Consider the following 17,436-nt stretch of genomic DNA (forward strand, 5'->3'; position numbering starts at 1 on the left):
TGTTGCTCCTACTTGTGTTTGTCTGGGTCTCAGGTTAGGAAGGGCACCCGTCCTAGCATCCAAGCAGGCAGCTGGAGCAGCCTCACCTACCCCAGAGGTCTCAGCCAAAGTCACACACCCCTATTCCCACCAGTGGGGTATTAGTGCAGCAAAAGGGGAAACTGAGGCACACACAGTATTCATGCAAAACAGTAAAATTCACATAGGCTGAACAGTAAGACTCACATACAACATAATGAGGGGAAATCCCCACTTTGTCACATCTCTCCCCGGTTTGAGATGGAACTGAGCGGGGGTCACTTTAGCCAGTGGCCTGGGGAAGTTCAGGCCCCCCTCTCTGGGACAAAGTATCAAAGTTATAACATTTGCACTCCACTTAACAGGGACCACCTCCATCTCATACTCCTGAAGGGACAGAGTCCACCTCAGGAGTTTGACACTGGCCCCTTGCATCTGGTGCAGCCACGGCAGGGCGAGGGGTCCATGTACACAGTGAAGCGCTGCCCAAAGAGCTCTGGCTGCAGCTTTAAGAGCCCCGTCTCCAGGGCTAGGTATTCCTTCTTTATGTACCTGACATGAGCTGGAATCATAAAGGGGGATGTGGGAAGTCACACAAGTAACCCACCAGGCTCATCCAGATGTGAAAAAAATGCAAAATGGGTGAGGACTAGCAGAAGCAATTTAATCAATCCAAAATACCACAACGTGAGCACGCACCTTTCAGTGGTATGGTGTTTTCAAAATAGATTTATAGCTCTTCCAAGCTCATTAGCTAAAGCAAGAGAAGACAGCAACGGATAAAAAAATCGAACTTTTCTCTGTGGACACAAGACAGCATAGACTGAAAAAATAAAAAAATCGACACTAAAAGACACTCTGCATATAGGCAACCCTGTCTTTTCTTATTGCCAAACACGAAGTATTCAGAGAATGTGTGTTTTTTGTGCTATGCAGAACAAATGAAACCAGAAAAATGTTCTGGCTTTATGGGGGAATGGGGCAGAAAAGGGACATAGCAGAGGATGGTTTCGATCCATCGACCTCTGGGTTATGGGCCCAGCACGCTTCCGCTGCGCCACTCTGCTAGGCGGTGGCAGAGGTTTGTATAAATGGGTGTCATGCATGTGCGTGTTCTTGCACCAGGGCCATAAGGCGAGAGATCCATTTTAACACGGTTTCCTTTTCATTCGCTTGAAGCACAGGGTCGCTGGCAAGAACAACAGAGTCCTGCCAGGAGAACTATCGGGTGGCGGCTTTGCTGTGTTTAATTCACGGTCCCCACTGAAATGCCTGCATGACCAGCCGGGCTCAGGGGCTTGCTTTCGGCAGTGGGATTTTTGGGGGTGCTGGGAGCTCCTTGCTTTCTGCAGTCTTTGTAGGTTGCGTTACTAATAAAGGGCAACATGGGTGTGAAATTAACCCCATTAACATCCTGTTCTTTTAATAAAATTTAGTTTGGTGTTGCGTTGGCCGGGAATCGAACCCGGGTCAACTGCTTGGAAGGCAGCTATGCTCACCACTATACCACCAACGCACACGAGGAGAAGATTGCTTCAGCCTTTCTTGTGCAACTCCCCGTCAGTGGGCCTATGGGCACCCGTGGACCTGTTACAATCCTGCCTGCTTCAAACCACAGCCAGCAGGGGTCAGTGGCCTGGGTCCCCTGTGCGACTGGCGCTGTGACTTCTCTTTTGCTGCTCGCAAGAGGAGTCTTTTAAAAAAACAACCAACCAACCCACCCCCTGAGAAATTCCTGAAACCTATCCCTGAGCCAAAGGTTTCTAACCCTGCTGCTATTCAGCTGGACGATGGCCCAGACAGGTTTGGGACTTGGTGGATGCCTCTTCACTAGACGTTTTCAAAGAGGGGATGGCTCTGCCTCTGTCTTGGATAGCAGATCCAACAAATCCTGCCTCTTGGCCGGAGGTTGGAGCAGAAAGCCCTGGCTGTCCCCTCCTCTAGGCTCAGCCGCGCCCCTCTGTTTTCCAGCACTCTGGGGAAGAATTCAGCGGCTCTTCCCTCTTCCGTCCATATTGAAATTACTTTGTTTTAAAGGGTAACTCCGGATTATAAATCGTGGCTCCCTTTTTGATCTTCTTTTCGCAGATGGCTGCAACCTCTCAGGGGAGTCTCTCTGGGAGCAGAGCAGCGGAGAAACATGGGCTACACTTTGCCACTTGAGGCAGTCTGCCTATGGGGGGAAGTGTGATGGGGGGCCATTGTCTGCCCCCGGCTCCTTTCCCTACTCCACATAATTAGGGAGAGAAAAAGAACGTGGAGATGCCAGGGATTGAACCCGGGACCTCATACATGCGAAGCATGCGCTCTACCACTGAGCTACATCCCCTCCTCGAAACAGTTTTCCCATACACCAGATTTGCTTCCAGCGCTGGGCTGGGGCGCCCAGCACCCAGGATATGATGTCTATGAAAATCAGACTCCCACTTTCCAGACAAGACGAGGTGGCCGAGTGGTTAAGGCGATGGACTGCTAATCCATTGTGCTCTGCACGCGTGGGTTCGAATCCCATCCTCGTCGGTCCCCTTGCTTTAGTTACCTTTTTGGGGTGGAACACATCAGCACCAAAGTGTGGGCTCACGATCCCCCCCCCCCATGGCTGTGCTTTGGGCGGCAGGGGAGTTCCAAGCAAGCTCCTGTTTATAAAGCCCCAGGCACGGAAGGGTCACCCTGCTTCTTGCAACCTCCGGCCTTCAAAGCAGCCGTGAAAGAGTTTGTGACAAGGGCAGGCAGGAAGTCGCTGGTGCCTTTTGCTGTATGCGAGGTGCTGCGCAAAGGCGGCGACAACTACTCCAAGGTACAAGCTCCTCTTTCGTCCTGCTTGGGGGTCATTCTCTAACCTGACCCACTGATTCGTATTTCCAGCCCCATCCATACCTGGGCCTTTCCCTCGCTAGCTTTCCTTTGCTTATCTCCGCCCCCACAGGTGGTCTTCCCCTGTAGCCCCAGCGGTCCTTGCGCCTTCTCGGTTGTGCTTTCACCGCGCTGAGCTTTCGTACAATGAAGAAGAAATTACATCGGCTGCCGTAGTAGAAACGAGTCAATGGCCCCAAAGGAGAAGCCACGAATAGATAATGCTACGTGTGAAAGGGAAGTGGAGGTATGTGGCCTTCAAAGCAGATGTCTCTGTGGCGCAATCGGTTAGCGCGTTCGGCTGTTAACCGAAAGGTTGGTGGTTCGAGCCCACCCAGGGACGAGCTCTATTTAAACCGGCAGTGCTTTTAACAACTTCTAGGCACATTTGCGCCTGCTGTTACATTGTTACATTATCTAAATGCTTCACACAGGGACTATTTTATAACCTGCGCCGTGTCTACACCACACTCTAGCCCCCTGATTAACCTTGGAATCGCAGACAGAGGAGTGGGGAGTCCGTTGACTTCCCAGCAGTTGGGGATCTTTTCTGGTTGCACCGATTTGTCTTGGCCATTTAGTTTAGCCTCCTGTGTGCCCCCCTCGTGGCAATAAATGGACGGATGGTTAAAAAGTTGGTTCTCAGCGTCAAGGTACAAAGGCCACAAAGTGGCGCCATATCCAAAGGCGTGTCATGTCCATCTCGCTCGACTACTTTTAAACAGATTTATGTTCACCGAAATATTTTTCTCCCTAGAAATCCAAGAACAGATTTTGAGTTTCTATATATAAACCCCACAGTAGGGACTCGGCCTTGGAACAGCTATCTGAGGAGGGGGCAGACTGGGGAGTCACTCAATAAGGCCTTTAAAGATGCTGTTCCTTGGGTGCTTTTCATCTCCCCCGAGGCTACCTGCCACCTACATCCGTCAACCAACCCTGGGCCAAGTCTGCTTTTCACTACCAACTTTTCAGTTCAGTGTAAACGGAATCACCCCAATTCCAGCATAGTCGGATTAGAAAATGGGCTGAAAACCTGACTACGACTAAGGTCTGAACATCTTATAAGTAAAAATGGTACCAAAACTAGATCACATTTGCAGATGGACCTAATTGCAACATTTATAGAAGGGGAAGGTTTGCACTAACCAGACTCCATGTTTACAGGAAAAGAAACCCCTTAGCAAGTGTAACCCTGATTAAAGCACATAAAGGGTGAATTTCAACTCTTTCGCGTGGGCACGTGGTGGCTCTTAGAAGAGCCTTTGGGGGGTTGGTTTGGGAGCCGGCGGGCTCCGAGGGGAGCGGCTCTAGGCTCTCTCCCCGCGGATGCGGCGCGCCAGCTGGATGTCCTTGGGCATGATGGTGACTCGCTTGGCGTGGATGGCGCACAGGTTGGTGTCCTCGAAGAGCCCCACCAGATAAGCCTCGCTCGCCTCCTGCAAGGCCATGACGGCCGAGCTCTGGAAGCGCAGGTCCGTCTTGAAGTCCTGGGCGATCTCCCGCACCAGGCGCTGGAAGGGCAGCTTGCGGATCAGCAGCTCGGTGGATTTCTGGTAGCGGCGGATTTCCCGCAGGGCCACGGTGCCGGGGCGGTAGCGATGGGGCTTCTTCACCCCGCCCGTGGCGGGGGCGCTTTTCCGGGCAGCTTTAGTGGCGAGCTGCTTGCGGGGCGCTTTGCCACCGGTGGATTTACGAGCCGTCTGCTTGGTACGGGCCATGCTCGCTGCAGCGCGCTACCAGCCTTTCTCTAGTCCCGCCGCAGAGCAATAAGCACCCCGCCGCCGCTGTGCGCCATTTATAGCCCAGTCCTGGCTCCTGATTGGCTAGGAGCGGCAGGTCGACCGTTGAGGGGTTTAAATTTCCCGGGCTCAGCACTGATTGGCCATAGGGGGCGGCTCCCTTTGTTGGGCTCATGAGGCTTCTGGGGTTTGAGCGCTTCTCGCCTTTGGAAGTGCAGGGGGCGGGGACTGGTCTCTGGGGCACGGGGATTGGCTGGAACTTGAAAACCGCCACCTCCTTACAAGAGTGCGGGGGTCAGGTGTGTCAAGGAGGGTTGCGAGAACTAAGTCCTCGCCTCTGATTGGCTGGCCAGTATTTGAATTTCCCGGGCTTGACAGGGATTGGCTGGAGATTTTACGCCCACGCGTGTTTGTCCACAGGTGCCCGTGGACCTGTGTTCCCCCCTCCCCCCGTCGCTCTCCCGGGGAGACACAAGGCTCCCTGGTGGCGAAGCGCTGTGGCAGGCTGGTCCTTGAGCTCTGCTGCTAAATTCGGGGTGTCGGCGCTAAAGGGGGGTGGGGGTGAGTCAGCGGCCCCGGGCTCCCCTCTGCCCATGCAATGGCAGCAAAGACTCAAACTGCGACTCCCAACGTGAGCCACGTGTGCAGAACGTTTCTGTCGGCCCCACACCAGGGGGGGGGCAGTTTTCCCCTCTGCAACTCCACCTAGAAACAAACCTCCGGCTTGCATTTGAATCTGTGCCTCTCCTCTGAATGCACTTCCCGCCCCTCCGGCTCGATGTTATAAACACCGAGTGAATGAAACACTGAATGAAAGCAAGATCCACAGGAGAATATGATCCATAAAGTCTGAATTTTTCAAGGGTATGAAGATCACAATAATTTCCATGGCAACATATGATATGAAGTCCTAAGTACAGGGTAGGGGGCTTTGATACAGGCTCTAGCGAAAGGCGAGCTAGACTATGGGGCAGGTGGGAAGCTCTTATTCCTAACCACATGGTTTGTTCCGTCCTGATCCCCCGCTTCATTGTCGCCCGTAGAAGCAGGATCTGGGTGGTTGTTGGGTGGGGGGGGGGGAGGTGTTATGCTCTAATGATTAAACCACAACATGTCCCGACATCTGGATTCTATGCCAGAGACGCTGCTTTGTGTGACCCTTTGCATGGCTGTTAGCATCTCTGATCTTCTCCCTCCCCCCAAAGGGGCACGTTTTCTAAGGAGTGAATTCGCTTTGTGGCTGCTGAATGAGAACGGAGGGGATACGTGCGTGGCGGGAGGTCTGAAGAGGTTTGGAAAGATCCGCCCTTGGAAACAATGTTTCCTTTCTTCTCCAGCCGGCTGCAGCTCATTGCGAGCCAGGCCAAAGGACAAGGGTGTTTCACTAAAGACAGAAATGAGGGGTCTCCTGTCCCATTCATTTACTCTTAACATTGTTGGCCTTCTCACTCATGGGACAGCTCCAGCTCTTGACCTCACAACCTGGGAGAGAAAATTAATTCACAGCTTTCATCTACCCCCTCAAACTCCTAAAACGAAACCTCTATCTTTGCCGGATTTCATGGATATCTATTTTCTTTTCACCCTGTATGAATTGGGACCGACTGCTTTGTTCCGTTTACACCACGGACACTAAGCATCCCATTTCAGTATCACAGCTCTATAGTCTAGTACAGACTTCCTAGGAACTATAAGGGACTGACAAGCTCTTTTTATGGATTTGTGGGTGGCTCTTAAAAGAGCCTTTGGGTTCACGCAGATCGAGTCGCGGGGAAACTTCTCCCCCCGGGGGACGCAGCAGCCTCACTTGCCCTTAGCCTTATGGCTCTCGGTTTTCTTGGGCAGCAGCACCGCCTGGATGTTGGGCAGGACCCCACCCTGGGCGATAGTGACTTTGCCCAGCAGCTTGTTCAGCTCCTCGTCGTTGCGGATGGCCAGCTGCAAGTGGCGTGGAATGATACGGGTTTTCTTGTTGTCGCGGGCGGCGTTGCCAGCCAGCTCCAAGATTTCAGCAGTCAGATACTCCAGCACCGCAGCCATGTAAACGGGGGCGCCAGCACCCACTCGCTCCGCATAGTTCCCCTTACGCAGCAGCCGGTGCACACGGCCTACAGGAAACTGCAGCCCCGCACGAGACGAACGAGACTTGGCCTTAGCTCGCACTTTCCCACCTTGCTTTCCACGGCCAGACATGACAACGACTTGCTCAAACTTTGCTCACAAGAACGAAATGTAACAATATTTAGTTTCTCTCGTTCCTGGCCTTTTATTCCCTCACGGGGATGGGGCGAGCGGCTTCTGATTGGCTGCCTCATGCGTCTCTTCCGAAACACCCAATGGGAAAGACACTTCGCAACCCCGCCAATCGGGAAAGAAAGAGGGGGGCTGCCGTCCAATCGCAGCGCAGCATTTCGACGACGCTCCTTTACATCGGCGGGCACCACTAGAAATGGCGGCCCGATATGGAAGCAGCCAATAGGAAGGGTGGAATTAGGCTACCCTCATTTGCATAGGGGCGCTATAAAGAAAGGACTCTCGGCCGGGCGGATTAGTGTTTTGCTGGTTCTGTTCTGCGTTGTCAGGAGCGATCGAGATGCCTGAGCCGGCGAAATCTGCTCCCGCGCCCAAGAAGGGCTCCAAGAAAGCGGTGACCAAGACCCAGAAGAAAGGGGACAAGAAGCGCCGCAAGACCAGGAAGGAGAGTTACTCCATCTATGTCTACAAGGTGCTGAAGCAGGTTCACCCCGACACCGGCATCTCCTCCAAGGCCATGGGCATCATGAATTCCTTCGTCAACGACATCTTCGAGCGCATTGCTGGGGAGGCGTCCCGCCTGGCGCATTATAACAAGCGCTCCACCATCACCTCCCGGGAGATCCAGACCGCCGTGCGCCTGCTGCTGCCCGGGGAGCTGGCCAAGCACGCCGTGTCTGAGGGCACCAAGGCTGTGACCAAGTACACCAGCTCCAAGTAATCGCGCTGTGTTCTCCAAGAGACTTTAACTATGAACCCAAAGGCTCTTTTAAGAGCCACCCACTTTTTCCATGAGAGAGCTGAGAGTCCTAGCCAATACCCCTATAAAAACATGATCGATGCGTTTTAGAGTATTAACTTACATGTAAGATTTATATGAGGAATGAGAATTTTTTCTAGAAAGCTATTGTCTTAAGGTTTGCTATATAACAGAAAACATGCTTACCTAGAATTTTAATTTTAGAATAGATAAAAATGTTCTGTTCTATTAATGTCTACTATTCAGCAATAGCATCTAAACACCTTTATGTTTATGCAATAGAAAATATCAATTTTTATAAAATACTAGTGGTGAAGATTTTTTTAGTGTATTTTCCCTAATAAAAATTCTTACCATCTCCATCTAGAAAACAGAAGGGATTAGTTCATAGCTCTAAAACAAATGGCACCAAAATACATAAAGGGACTGGGGAAGGAGAGGCCTAAAGCCATTACGAGTGTAAACATGCAGACTGGATTTCTCTAATTAGAAAATGAATGTTAATTTTAAAAATCACCATTTAGTTATTTGGGGAGGCATCCATTCTTGTGATATCTGTGTCCTCAATGACAGGCTTTAGTCACTGTTTTACCCTTAATTGTTTGCTTTTTTTATCTAGAGTTAACCCCCCACCCCCAAGTTTTGTAACTGCAAGAAAATTTCAGAGTAACAGCCGTGTTAGTCTGTATTCGCAAAAAGAAAAGGAGGACTTGTGGCACCTTAGAGACTAACCCATTTATTTGAGCATGAGCTTTCTTGAGCTACAGCTCACTGCATCGGATGCACGAAAGCTTCTGCTCAAATAAATGGGTTAGTCTCGAAGGTGCCACAAGTCCCCCTGTTCTTTTTGTGAATACAGACTAACACGGCTGCTGCTCTGAAAACTGTAAGAGAGACACTGAGGATTTTCTGTCCTTTCCAGTTTTGACATGGAGCTATATTTTTATTTATTTTTTCATATTAACGTCACACACACACACCCCTCCAGCACATGGAAGTTAAATAGTTGACCTGGGAGTCACCTGCACCGAGGCAGTCCAAGGGTCTCGAAGAGAGGGGGCTGGGGTGTAGCTCAAACAGTCTGACTCCAAACTGCGGCCAACGTGATTCTCTCGGCCAGAGAAGTGGGGAGGAGACAAAAGGTCACTTGACGTTTGCAAATATCCAGGTGTTTAGGATGCTCATAAGTGTGAATTGGGACACACCCCGCCGTTGGGCTGAGGATGAAAAAGCTGTATTCCCTCCAAGTGGTGCCGTGGGAGGTTTTCTCCCCCTCTGCAAAGTTTGGGGCTGGGCAGACTTCAGGAACTGAATGCCAGGACGCGGCAGAAAGAACAAAGCGCCCCATTTGCGCGGCCGTGGGGTGGATCCATTTGTGCTCCGCCACCTCTCCAGCCCCAAACCTTTGTGCTACTTCCTGGATCCCAATAAGACAAATAACAGATTTCCAGAGTCCAAAAGGGACTTTTTAAATCTCTTCCGAGTTAAGGGCGGGGAATATGCAGTCCTGCCCTCTCTGTTACCCGACGGAGCCAAAAATGCAGGGGCCTAAGGGCAATTAAAGGACACCCAGACTTCCTCTAACACTCACTTTGCGGCCTGCCTCAGCTCAGAGATCCCTGACACGATTCGCAGCCCATGAACTCAACGCTGAGCGGTAACATGTAATTCCGAAAGTCCTAATGCTAAATGACACTCTTCTTTTCCCCCCCCCCCGACCTTTTGCGCATGCTCTGGGGCAGATAAGGCGCCAAATTTTACTATTTAATTTTAAATGAAAGACTGTACGCTGATTGGCCAGCGTGGCAAGAGGTCTCATTGGTGGAAGCGGAGAAGCTAGGGTTTGGGAGGCAAAAGGGGAGTTGAAGTACAGGTAGGTACATTGTAAGGAGAGTGATCACTTTAGATAAGCTATTACCAGCAGGAGAGTGGGGTGGGGGGAGAGAAAACCTTTTGAAGTGATAAACACCCATTTTTTCACGATCTGTGTGTATAAAAACATCCTCACTGCATTTTCCACTTTTATGCATCCAGTGAAGTGAGCTCTAGCTCACAAAAGCTCGTGCTCAAATAAATTGGTTAGTCTCTAAGGTGCCACAAGTCCTCCTTTTCTTTTTGCAAATACAGACTAACACAGCTGCTACTCTGATACAGGTAGGTAGTTCTCCTGCCCGTCTTGTTCCCTCTCCGTTTTTCCTCTGGTCGGGACGGGGCACTGCAAAATTCGGGGGGAATCTGGATTATTGTCCAATATTTAGGGTATTGGCAAACCTGAGTGTGTCTTTCTTGCCACACATGGGGGTGGAGTGTGAAGGTCATCTCAGGGCTAAATTAGGGTGGCCAATTCTCCAGGAATCGGCATCGATCTCCTGGTGAGTATTGAAAGCAATTTGCAAGATTTTAGTAGGATATTTTAAGGAAATGATATTGTCATGTTGGCAGGGAAATCTCTTGGAATAGCTTCAAGCCGAGTTGGCAACTGTAATGCATGAAGAAACTCTAGGGCTCAAGGTTTTCCTGGCAAACGTGATCCACTCAGAACATGCCAAGACAGGGGTTCTCAAACTGGGGATTGGGACCCCTCAGGGGGTTGTGAGGTAATTACATGGGGGGTGGGGTCAGGAGCTGTCAGCCTCTACCCCAAACCCCGCTCTGCCTCCAGCATTTATAATGGTGTTAAATATATTTAAAAGTGTTTTTAATTTATAAGGGGGGGTCACACTCAGAGGCTTGCTACTTGAAAGGGATCACCAATACAAACGTTTGAGAATTACTGTGTGAAGAGAAACACCGTGAAGGCCATGGAAGTGGTGTATACATTGAAACATCAAGGTCACACCTTACATGGGTTTGGGGGGGTTGAACCCTCAGCCATACCCACAAAGTAGATGTTCCATCTTTAAAAGCCCTTCCCTGGCTGCATGGAAAGAGCTGGATTTGCTCCAAGCCAAAGTGATGTAAATAACAGAGTTAAGGTAAAAACATTCTGAAGTCGTCTCAGAACCGAAGTAACACACAACAAAGTTTAGGTTCTGAGTGAGATTTTCTGTTTACCCCACATCCCTAGTGAGAGAAAGCCCAGGCCTTTTAAATGGAAGCACAGTAAATCAATATGCTTTCCAAAACACGCCTAAACTACACACTTTGCCAAACCCTATAGAATAGCTCCTCTTACTTCAGTTAAAAACAAAAATGGAAAAGAAGAAACCCTGTATTTCTCAAAATGTAGTCCCCTCTGTAACTGTGACCACCCAGAATGACAGTAACAAGAACATAAAAGCTGCCACACTGGGTCAGATTATGGTCCATTTTGCTCAATATCCTATCCCTGACAGTGGTCCATACCAGAGCTTCAGGAGGGAGTGTACAGACCAGGGCAATCCCAGAGTAATCTACCCTGGCTTCCATTCCTGGCTCATGGTAGTCAGAGGGTTAGGGTCACCTGGAGCCACTAGTGCAGGGGTTCTCCCAACAAATTTTTTGGTGGCCACAGAGTACGGCAACCAACTCTTGCTGACAATTTTTCCTGAAATACTTAATTAACTTTAGAATAAATAAATATGCACATACACATGTCCAAATCGTAATTTATGTAGGGTTTTTCAGATTGGGACATAAAAGTACTGTGCAAATCATCTCTATTCTTTACTGGCCCTAAACAGAATAGAAACACAAATAAGGTGCTCTGCATGTTTGTCAGTTGTTGTTTCTTTTCCTTTTTTGGTTGCTTCAAAAAAAAAAAAAAAAAAAGATTTGCTAGCTAGTAAGTTTGGTGCTTTGAAAAGTGATATTAACAAACATACAAATATCACTTTTCACAGCAGAAACCTTACTCAGCCCGAGCAAGCCCTGGGACAAATTAAGCCCTGGATGGGGAGATGGGCAAGGAGGCAGTGGGGCCCAGGGACCATGGTGGGGATGGTGAGCCTGGGGCCAGAGCCTGCCATCACATGGATGGAGCCTGAAGCTGAAGTCTGCTCCCCCCACCGGGAAAGTCACCAGCTGCCTGCACCTCCAGCATTTGTGTCTTCAGAGGGGGCAGAGCTCAACCCCTGCTGGCAGCCCTGGGAGACGGCCAGTGCTTTGTTCCCTCCCCGAATCACAGCCCAGGAGGCTGTGGCTGCAAAAATAGCCCCCACTGTCTGCATTTGAGAAACGCTGTACTGACAGGCCTATCTTCCCTGCATGTATTCAGTTCTTTTCTGACCCCCAAGTTATGCTTTTGGGCAGCACAACATCCCATGGCACTGGATTAGCTGCATGTTGTGTGGGAAAAGTACTTTGTCTTATTTGTATTAAACATGCTGAATATTAATTTCCTTGGGTGGACCCTGGTTTTTGTATTGTGTACCTCTCCTCTTCCTGCTGTGTTCTTAGAAATCTCTCTCCTCTGTCATGCCACACACACACCTCCCCTTTACTTTTAATGGAACATATCTGATCTAGGGTTGACAGAGTAGCAGAAATTGTACCCTCATTCTCTTTGCTATAGGATAGTTCCATATCATAATTCTGGAGTTGCAGATTCTAGCATAAGAGTTTAGTATCAGATTTCTACATGTAATGTAACCATATGAGGAGTGAATGGTCTGTGTCCACAGTAACTTCTTACCATGTAAACATAGCTGCAAATCTTTAAGACTGCATACAATGGCTAGACACACTTTCTGTATAATAGCATAATTTTTCTCCCCAGTGATAGACCCAGGGAGCTCAATCTATTTAGGTTAATAAAGACAAGGTTAAGGGGTGATTTGATCAGTCTGAAAGTAGCAAAATAGGGAACAGCTACTTGAGAAAGTTGCCGCCCTTACAATTAATTGTCCCTAGTAATTATTTAACTTGAATGTATCAAACACCCTGCCAGATAACTTTGCCTACAGCGGACAAAAGTAATGCATAAAATCCAGTAAAACAAAAAGTAACATGCCAACTAGCCAGATAAACTTGTGACAAATTAATTCATATTTCTTGCAATGCTGAGACCAACAGCTATTGTGAATTACACTTTTCCTTTGCCAGGTAGCCTTAGTCCGGGGCTTAAAACACAGCTGAGTTCCAGGTGACTAGTTCCTTTCCCATCTTGACTATCAATTTTCTGTGTGGTTTTAGGAAAGACACTGAGGCCAATGTTTGCGGGCTGTGATGCTTATAAGCACCTCAGCACAGGGATCCCAGATGAAAATAATCAAACTGCACAGCACAGCACAAGTGAACCCAAACACTGCCTTTTGGGAGTTCTAATGTTTTGTTCCTGGGTGTGGGTTGCTGTTTGGAAACTCTAGGATTCATCCGGTGGAAGGGGTAGAGCTGCAGAAGCTGCAACTGGTCACCCACCTGTGCAGCCCTAGGATTGGGTGAGTGCAAAACGGGAACAGGGTTTCAGAAGTTTGTGCTATGAGAAAGATATAAAGGAGAAGCAGCATTTTCCCTGCCACCCCCAATGTGTGGCTCAGGAACCTGATTAGTGCAAAACCAGAAAAAGGTTTCCAGAAAAAAAAAAAATGTATTGTATGGGGATACCAAAAGAGTAGACATTTTCCCGAGCTGCCCCTACCTCCCCAAGACAGGGAGTGATTCCCAGCTCTTTCTGAAATTGTGGGTGGCTCTTAAAAGAGCCTTTGGTTTTAGGGGAGAGGAGAATGGGTATCCACGCTCACTTGCCCTTGGCTTTGTGGCTCTCGGTTTTCTTGGGCAGCAGCACCGCCTGGATGTTGGGCAGGACCCCACCCTGGGCGATGGTGACTCCCCCCAGCAGCTTGTTCAGCTCCTCGTCGTTGCGCACGGCCAGCTGCAAGTGGCGGGGAATGATGCGGGTTTTCTTGTTGTCGCGGGCGGCGTTGCCGGCCAGCTCCAAGATCTCGGCGGTCAGGTACTCCATCACCGCGGCGAGGTACACGGGGGCGCCGGCTCCCACCCGCTCCGCGTAGTTTCCCTTGCGCAGCAGCCGGTGCACCCGCCCGACCGGGAACTGCAGCCCCGCACGAGAAGAGCGAGACTTGGCCTTAGCCCGCACCTTCCCTCCTTGCTTTCCGCGGCCAGACATGACGAGCAGCCCCCAAACACCTGCTTAGACGAGCAGACGCACAATGACACTCAGGCGAGACCGCAGGGCTCCCGGCCTTTTATTCCCTCACGGGGATGGGGCGAGCGGCTCCTGATTGGCTGCCTCATGCGTCTCTTCCGAAACACCCAATGGGAAAGACACTTCGCAACCCCGCCAATCGGGAAAGAAAGAGGGGGGCTGCCGTCCAATCGCAGCGCAGCATTTCGACGACGCTCCTTTACATCGGCGGGCACCACTAGAAATGGCGGCCCGATATGGAAGCAGCCAATAGGAAGGGTGGAATTAGGCTACCCTCATTTGCATAGGGGCGCTATAAAGAAAGGACTCTCGGCCGGGCGGATTATTGCTTTGCTGGTTCTGTTCTGCGTTGTTAGAAGCGATCGAGATGCCTGAGCCGGCGAAATCTGCTCCCGCGCCCAAGAAGGGCTCCAAGAAAGCGGTGACCAAGACCCAGAAGAAAGGGGACAAGAAGCGCCGCAAGACCAGGAAGGAGAGTTACTCCATCTATGTCTACAAGGTGCTGAAGCAGGTTCACCCCGACACCGGCATCTCCTCCAAGGCCATGGGCATCATGAATTCCTTCGTCAACGACATCTTCGAGCGCATTGCTGGGGAGGCGTCCCGCCTGGCGCATTATAACAAGCGCTCCACCATCACCTCCCGGGAGATCCAGACCGCCGTGCGCCTGCTGCTGCCCGGGGAGCTGGCCAAGCACGCCGTGTCTGAGGGCACCAAGGCTGTGACCAAGTACACCAGCTCCAAGTAATCGCGCTGTGGCCCTCCCGCCCAGAGGCGTCCGTTTAAAAAAAAAACCCAAAGGCTCTTTTAAGAGCCACCCACTGTCTCCAGGAGAGAGCTGTAACCATTGCACGTTGTGTGAGCTCCGGGCCTTGCTAAGGCAAGGCCCAGCAAAGCGTATAGTGCCTCTTACTATTTGCATGTTCTTTTCTTTAGCCTGCTGTTTGTTCTGGGGCTTTCTGGGGGTTGTGCTTTAGCAAGCCTTGATTGCGGCCTTGATGGATTTAATTGCTTATTCGTTTATGTTAAGTAGTCTGCGGCTTTGCTTTAAGCCTCTCTGCCCTGGAAGTTGGGGGGGGGTGTTACCTTGCTCTTTAGCGGCGGGGCTGCGGAACCTTGTAGCCTTGGGGAGCCTTTGTTCTAATCACTCAATAGATTCTGTAGGATTGAATAATTAGTCTTTTTTTTTTTTTTTTTGCTGTTGCTTTGTACAGTAAAAGCCTAGGAAAACCCGGTACAGAGTGCTTAAAATCAAATTTAAAATATTTTTGTAACGTTAACTTTAAAATATATAAACTGAGAAGTCTGCACAGCGGGTACCGTGCTTAGTTTATCGGCAAAGCCAAAGTTAAGGCCCTAGGAGACCTACCCTACCCAATCACCCCCAGGGCTCTGCCCCACGGCTAACCAAACATCTCGCCGTCCACCAGCCGCAATGTGACATTCGTTGAGTTGCCAGAAGGCCCCAGTCCCCACTTTCGTGGACAACCTCCCACGCTGGGAAGGGGAAAGGGAGAGACCTGAAATCCCTGGCCAGTGAAATCTCCTCTGCTGCGTTAGGACCCCTGCCATTAACGGGCAACAAATGGGGCTTTTCTGGGAGGGAATCAAAGTTTAAATATGTTCTAGGGTGCTTTTTGCTGAACGACTGGCGGGGACCCCACTCCGTGGGGACCCTCCCCCCACAGTTACTTGGGCGGTGCGGAGGGGGGGGGGGTTCACACTAAAGCGCTCCGGGCGGCTCCTCTGCCCGCATCCAAAGATCAAGGCCGGCTATGATTGGACGCGGTACGATCTCATTGGCGGGAAAGGAAATGCGTTTGTGTGTGTGGTGGGGGAGGGTTTCTTACCTTTTCCACCTCGGTTTTCCCTCTGATCCCATTACATCCACGCTGTTTGCGGCCAGCCAGCCTTAAACCAGGACCCAAACGACTCCGCTTTATAGAGGCCTTCCTCCCGTCAATTACCATGGATAAGAACACCTGGCTTGGCTTGGCTGGGTTGCATATGCCCGATCAATCAGGTGCTGTTTTTATCTGTTATCTTTTTGCTACTTTTATTTTTATTTGGGTGGGGGAAGGGAGGTAAAGGTTATTTTTAATTTAAAAAAAAAAAGGCATTAAAAACCCTGCGAAGTGCTTCAGGGCATCACCAGGCCTAAGATCTGCTTTTAGCCCATTCACATTGGGGTTGAAATCCTAAATCGACCCCCAGATGCAGAAGAGCAAGGGAGGGCTGAGGCTTGTCCTGGAGAATGATGTGATCTGGGATACAGCATTGTACACAGACCGGGCTAAGATAAAAGTGTGTGCGTAGTGCTTGGGTTGGGGGTGTACACACATGCATCTGATGAAGTGGGTTTTAGCCCACGAAAGCTGATGCTCAAATAAATGTGTTAGTCTCTAAGGTGCCACAAGTCCTCCTGTTCTTTTTGCGGATACAGACTAACAGGGCAGCTACTCTGAAACAGATATCAGGGTTACACGTTCGGGGCGGGGGGGCTGAACCTTCAGCCAGTTGCAAAAAGAAACAATGACCCAAAGAAAGGGGTCTTGAAGGCTGGCTCACTGCCACACCAAAAGTGCTTGGTTTATTTAGCAAAAAGTCAATATTAAATGTATTTTAAATATTCACTCTTCTATGTGCTTTCAATTACTTGCATGGTTAACCCGAGCATTTGGGATGCAATAATCTAGCTCCTCCTGGTGTGGAACAGCAAATAGTATATGTTTGCTTCCTGGAGAGTTCTTTTAAACGGACACAATTCAGCCCAATAGTTTGGACTGGCAACCTTCCCTCAATTTTCGCTGATTCTGCAGCCCTAACATGTGAAACGTTTATTTCAGTGTTTTGCACTCATCGTAGCTGCGGTGATGATGGTTCTCTAAGGAGTGACTCTAGCCCAGTGGCTCTCCACCTTTCCAGACTACCGTACCCACCCTTTCAGGAGTCTGATTTGTCTGGTGCGCACACACACCCCCGGCAAGTTTCACCTCATTGTAAAAATGACTTGCTTACAAAATCAGACCTAAAAATACAAAGCGTCACAGCCACGTGGTTGATGAAAAATGCCTGACGTTCACAGTTTGCCATATCATTATGAAATAGATCAATTGGAATATAAATATTGTCCTTGCATTTCGGTGTATAGAACATAGAGCGGTATAAACAAGTCATTGTCTGTATGGAATTTTAGTTTGTACTGACTTTGCTAGGGCTTTTTCTGTAGCCTGTTGTGAAACTAGGCCAATCCCTAGATGCGTGGATGGACCCCCTGGAAGACCTCTGGATACACAAACCCCTGGTGGAGAACCCCTGCACTAGAGCTGTAGCTCACGAAAGCTCATGCTCAGATAAATTGGTTGGTCTCTAAGGTGCCACAAGTCCTCCTTTTCGTTTTGCGAATACAGATGAACGCGGCTGTTACTCGGAAACAACTCTACTACTGTGTTAGGGTCTTTGCTAACACCCTTTTTACCTTGATACTGTTACAATACCAAAAAGCAGGGCTGTCAACTCTCATCATTTTGTCATCCGTCTCCCAATCATCATTGTTTTCTTTAAAGCCCCAGCTCCTGGAGTCAAGTGAATAATGGGATGCTTTCAGCCTTCCTTCTTAAAGCAAACCTAATGTTTCTAGCCCTGGTGGCTGTGGAGAAAGCTTCAAAACGTGAGACACCCCCCCCCCCACCCCTTAGGCACCCTAAAGGCTCCAAAAGCAGAAG

The 17,436-nt window shown here is 49.8% G+C and overlaps 6 protein-coding genes and 4 non-coding genes across 10 annotated transcripts in view; 4 read left to right on the forward strand and 6 right to left on the reverse strand.

The window, feature by feature from the left end:
• NOSIP (nitric oxide synthase interacting protein) overlaps nucleotides 1-17,436 on the reverse strand; it is a 357,930-nt gene that overhangs the window by 209,586 nt on the left and 130,908 nt on the right. The window lies entirely within an intron of this gene.
• Nucleotides 1,463-1,534, reverse strand: TRNAG-UCC (transfer RNA glycine (anticodon UCC)). Its single transcript has one exon. It is a non-coding gene; the product is annotated as a tRNA-Gly (tRNA).
• Nucleotides 2,276-2,347, reverse strand: TRNAA-CGC (transfer RNA alanine (anticodon CGC)). The gene has a single exon. It is a non-coding gene; the product is annotated as a tRNA-Ala (tRNA).
• On the forward strand, nucleotides 2,457-2,538 carry TRNAS-GCU (transfer RNA serine (anticodon GCU)). The gene has a single exon. It is a non-coding gene; the product is annotated as a tRNA-Ser (tRNA).
• TRNAN-GUU (transfer RNA asparagine (anticodon GUU)) lies at nucleotides 3,141-3,214 on the forward strand. The gene has a single exon. It is a non-coding gene; the product is annotated as a tRNA-Asn (tRNA).
• LOC140902058 (histone H3) lies at nucleotides 4,143-4,636 on the reverse strand. Its single transcript, XM_073321705.1, has one exon. The coding sequence runs from the start codon at nucleotides 4,590-4,592 to the stop codon at nucleotides 4,182-4,184; it is 411 nt and encodes a 136-aa protein (XP_073177806.1). The 5' UTR covers nucleotides 4,593-4,636; the 3' UTR covers nucleotides 4,143-4,181.
• LOC140901921 (histone H2A.J-like) lies at nucleotides 6,136-6,849 on the reverse strand. The gene has a single exon (XM_073321379.1). The coding sequence runs from the start codon at nucleotides 6,804-6,806 to the stop codon at nucleotides 6,417-6,419; it is 390 nt and encodes a 129-aa protein (XP_073177480.1). The 5' UTR covers nucleotides 6,807-6,849; the 3' UTR covers nucleotides 6,136-6,416.
• LOC140901914 (histone H2B 8) lies at nucleotides 7,143-8,113 on the forward strand. The gene has a single exon (XM_073321366.1). It carries the CDS (start codon nucleotides 7,207-7,209, stop codon nucleotides 7,585-7,587), a length of 381 nt encoding a protein of 126 aa, XP_073177467.1. The 5' UTR covers nucleotides 7,143-7,206; the 3' UTR covers nucleotides 7,588-8,113.
• LOC140901911 (histone H2A.J-like) lies at nucleotides 12,683-13,680 on the reverse strand. The gene has a single exon (XM_073321363.1). The coding sequence runs from the start codon at nucleotides 13,670-13,672 to the stop codon at nucleotides 13,283-13,285; it is 390 nt and encodes a 129-aa protein (XP_073177464.1). The 5' UTR covers nucleotides 13,673-13,680; the 3' UTR covers nucleotides 12,683-13,282.
• LOC140901899 (histone H2B 8) lies at nucleotides 14,023-16,311 on the forward strand. The gene has a single exon (XM_073321328.1). The coding sequence runs from the start codon at nucleotides 14,079-14,081 to the stop codon at nucleotides 14,457-14,459; it is 381 nt and encodes a 126-aa protein (XP_073177429.1). The 5' UTR covers nucleotides 14,023-14,078; the 3' UTR covers nucleotides 14,460-16,311.

Source organism: Lepidochelys kempii, chromosome 23 (genome assembly GCF_965140265.1).
Source record: "Lepidochelys kempii isolate rLepKem1 chromosome 23, rLepKem1.hap2, whole genome shotgun sequence".
NCBI lineage: Eukaryota > Metazoa > Chordata > Testudines > Cheloniidae > Lepidochelys > Lepidochelys kempii.

Bases quoted from the DNA above. Each gene is read 5' to 3' on its own strand.
- LOC140901914 (XM_073321366.1), top strand. From the start codon at position 7,207: ATGCCTGAGCCGGCGAAATCTGCTCCCGCGCCCAAGAAGGGCTCCAAG.
- LOC140901921 (XM_073321379.1), bottom strand. From the start codon at position 6,806: ATGTCTGGCCGTGGAAAGCAAGGTGGGAAAGTGCGAGCTAAGGCCAAG.
- LOC140902058 (XM_073321705.1), bottom strand. From the start codon at position 4,592: ATGGCCCGTACCAAGCAGACGGCTCGTAAATCCACCGGTGGCAAAGCG.
- LOC140901911 (XM_073321363.1), bottom strand. From the start codon at position 13,672: ATGTCTGGCCGCGGAAAGCAAGGAGGGAAGGTGCGGGCTAAGGCCAAG.
- LOC140901899 (XM_073321328.1), top strand. From the start codon at position 14,079: ATGCCTGAGCCGGCGAAATCTGCTCCCGCGCCCAAGAAGGGCTCCAAG.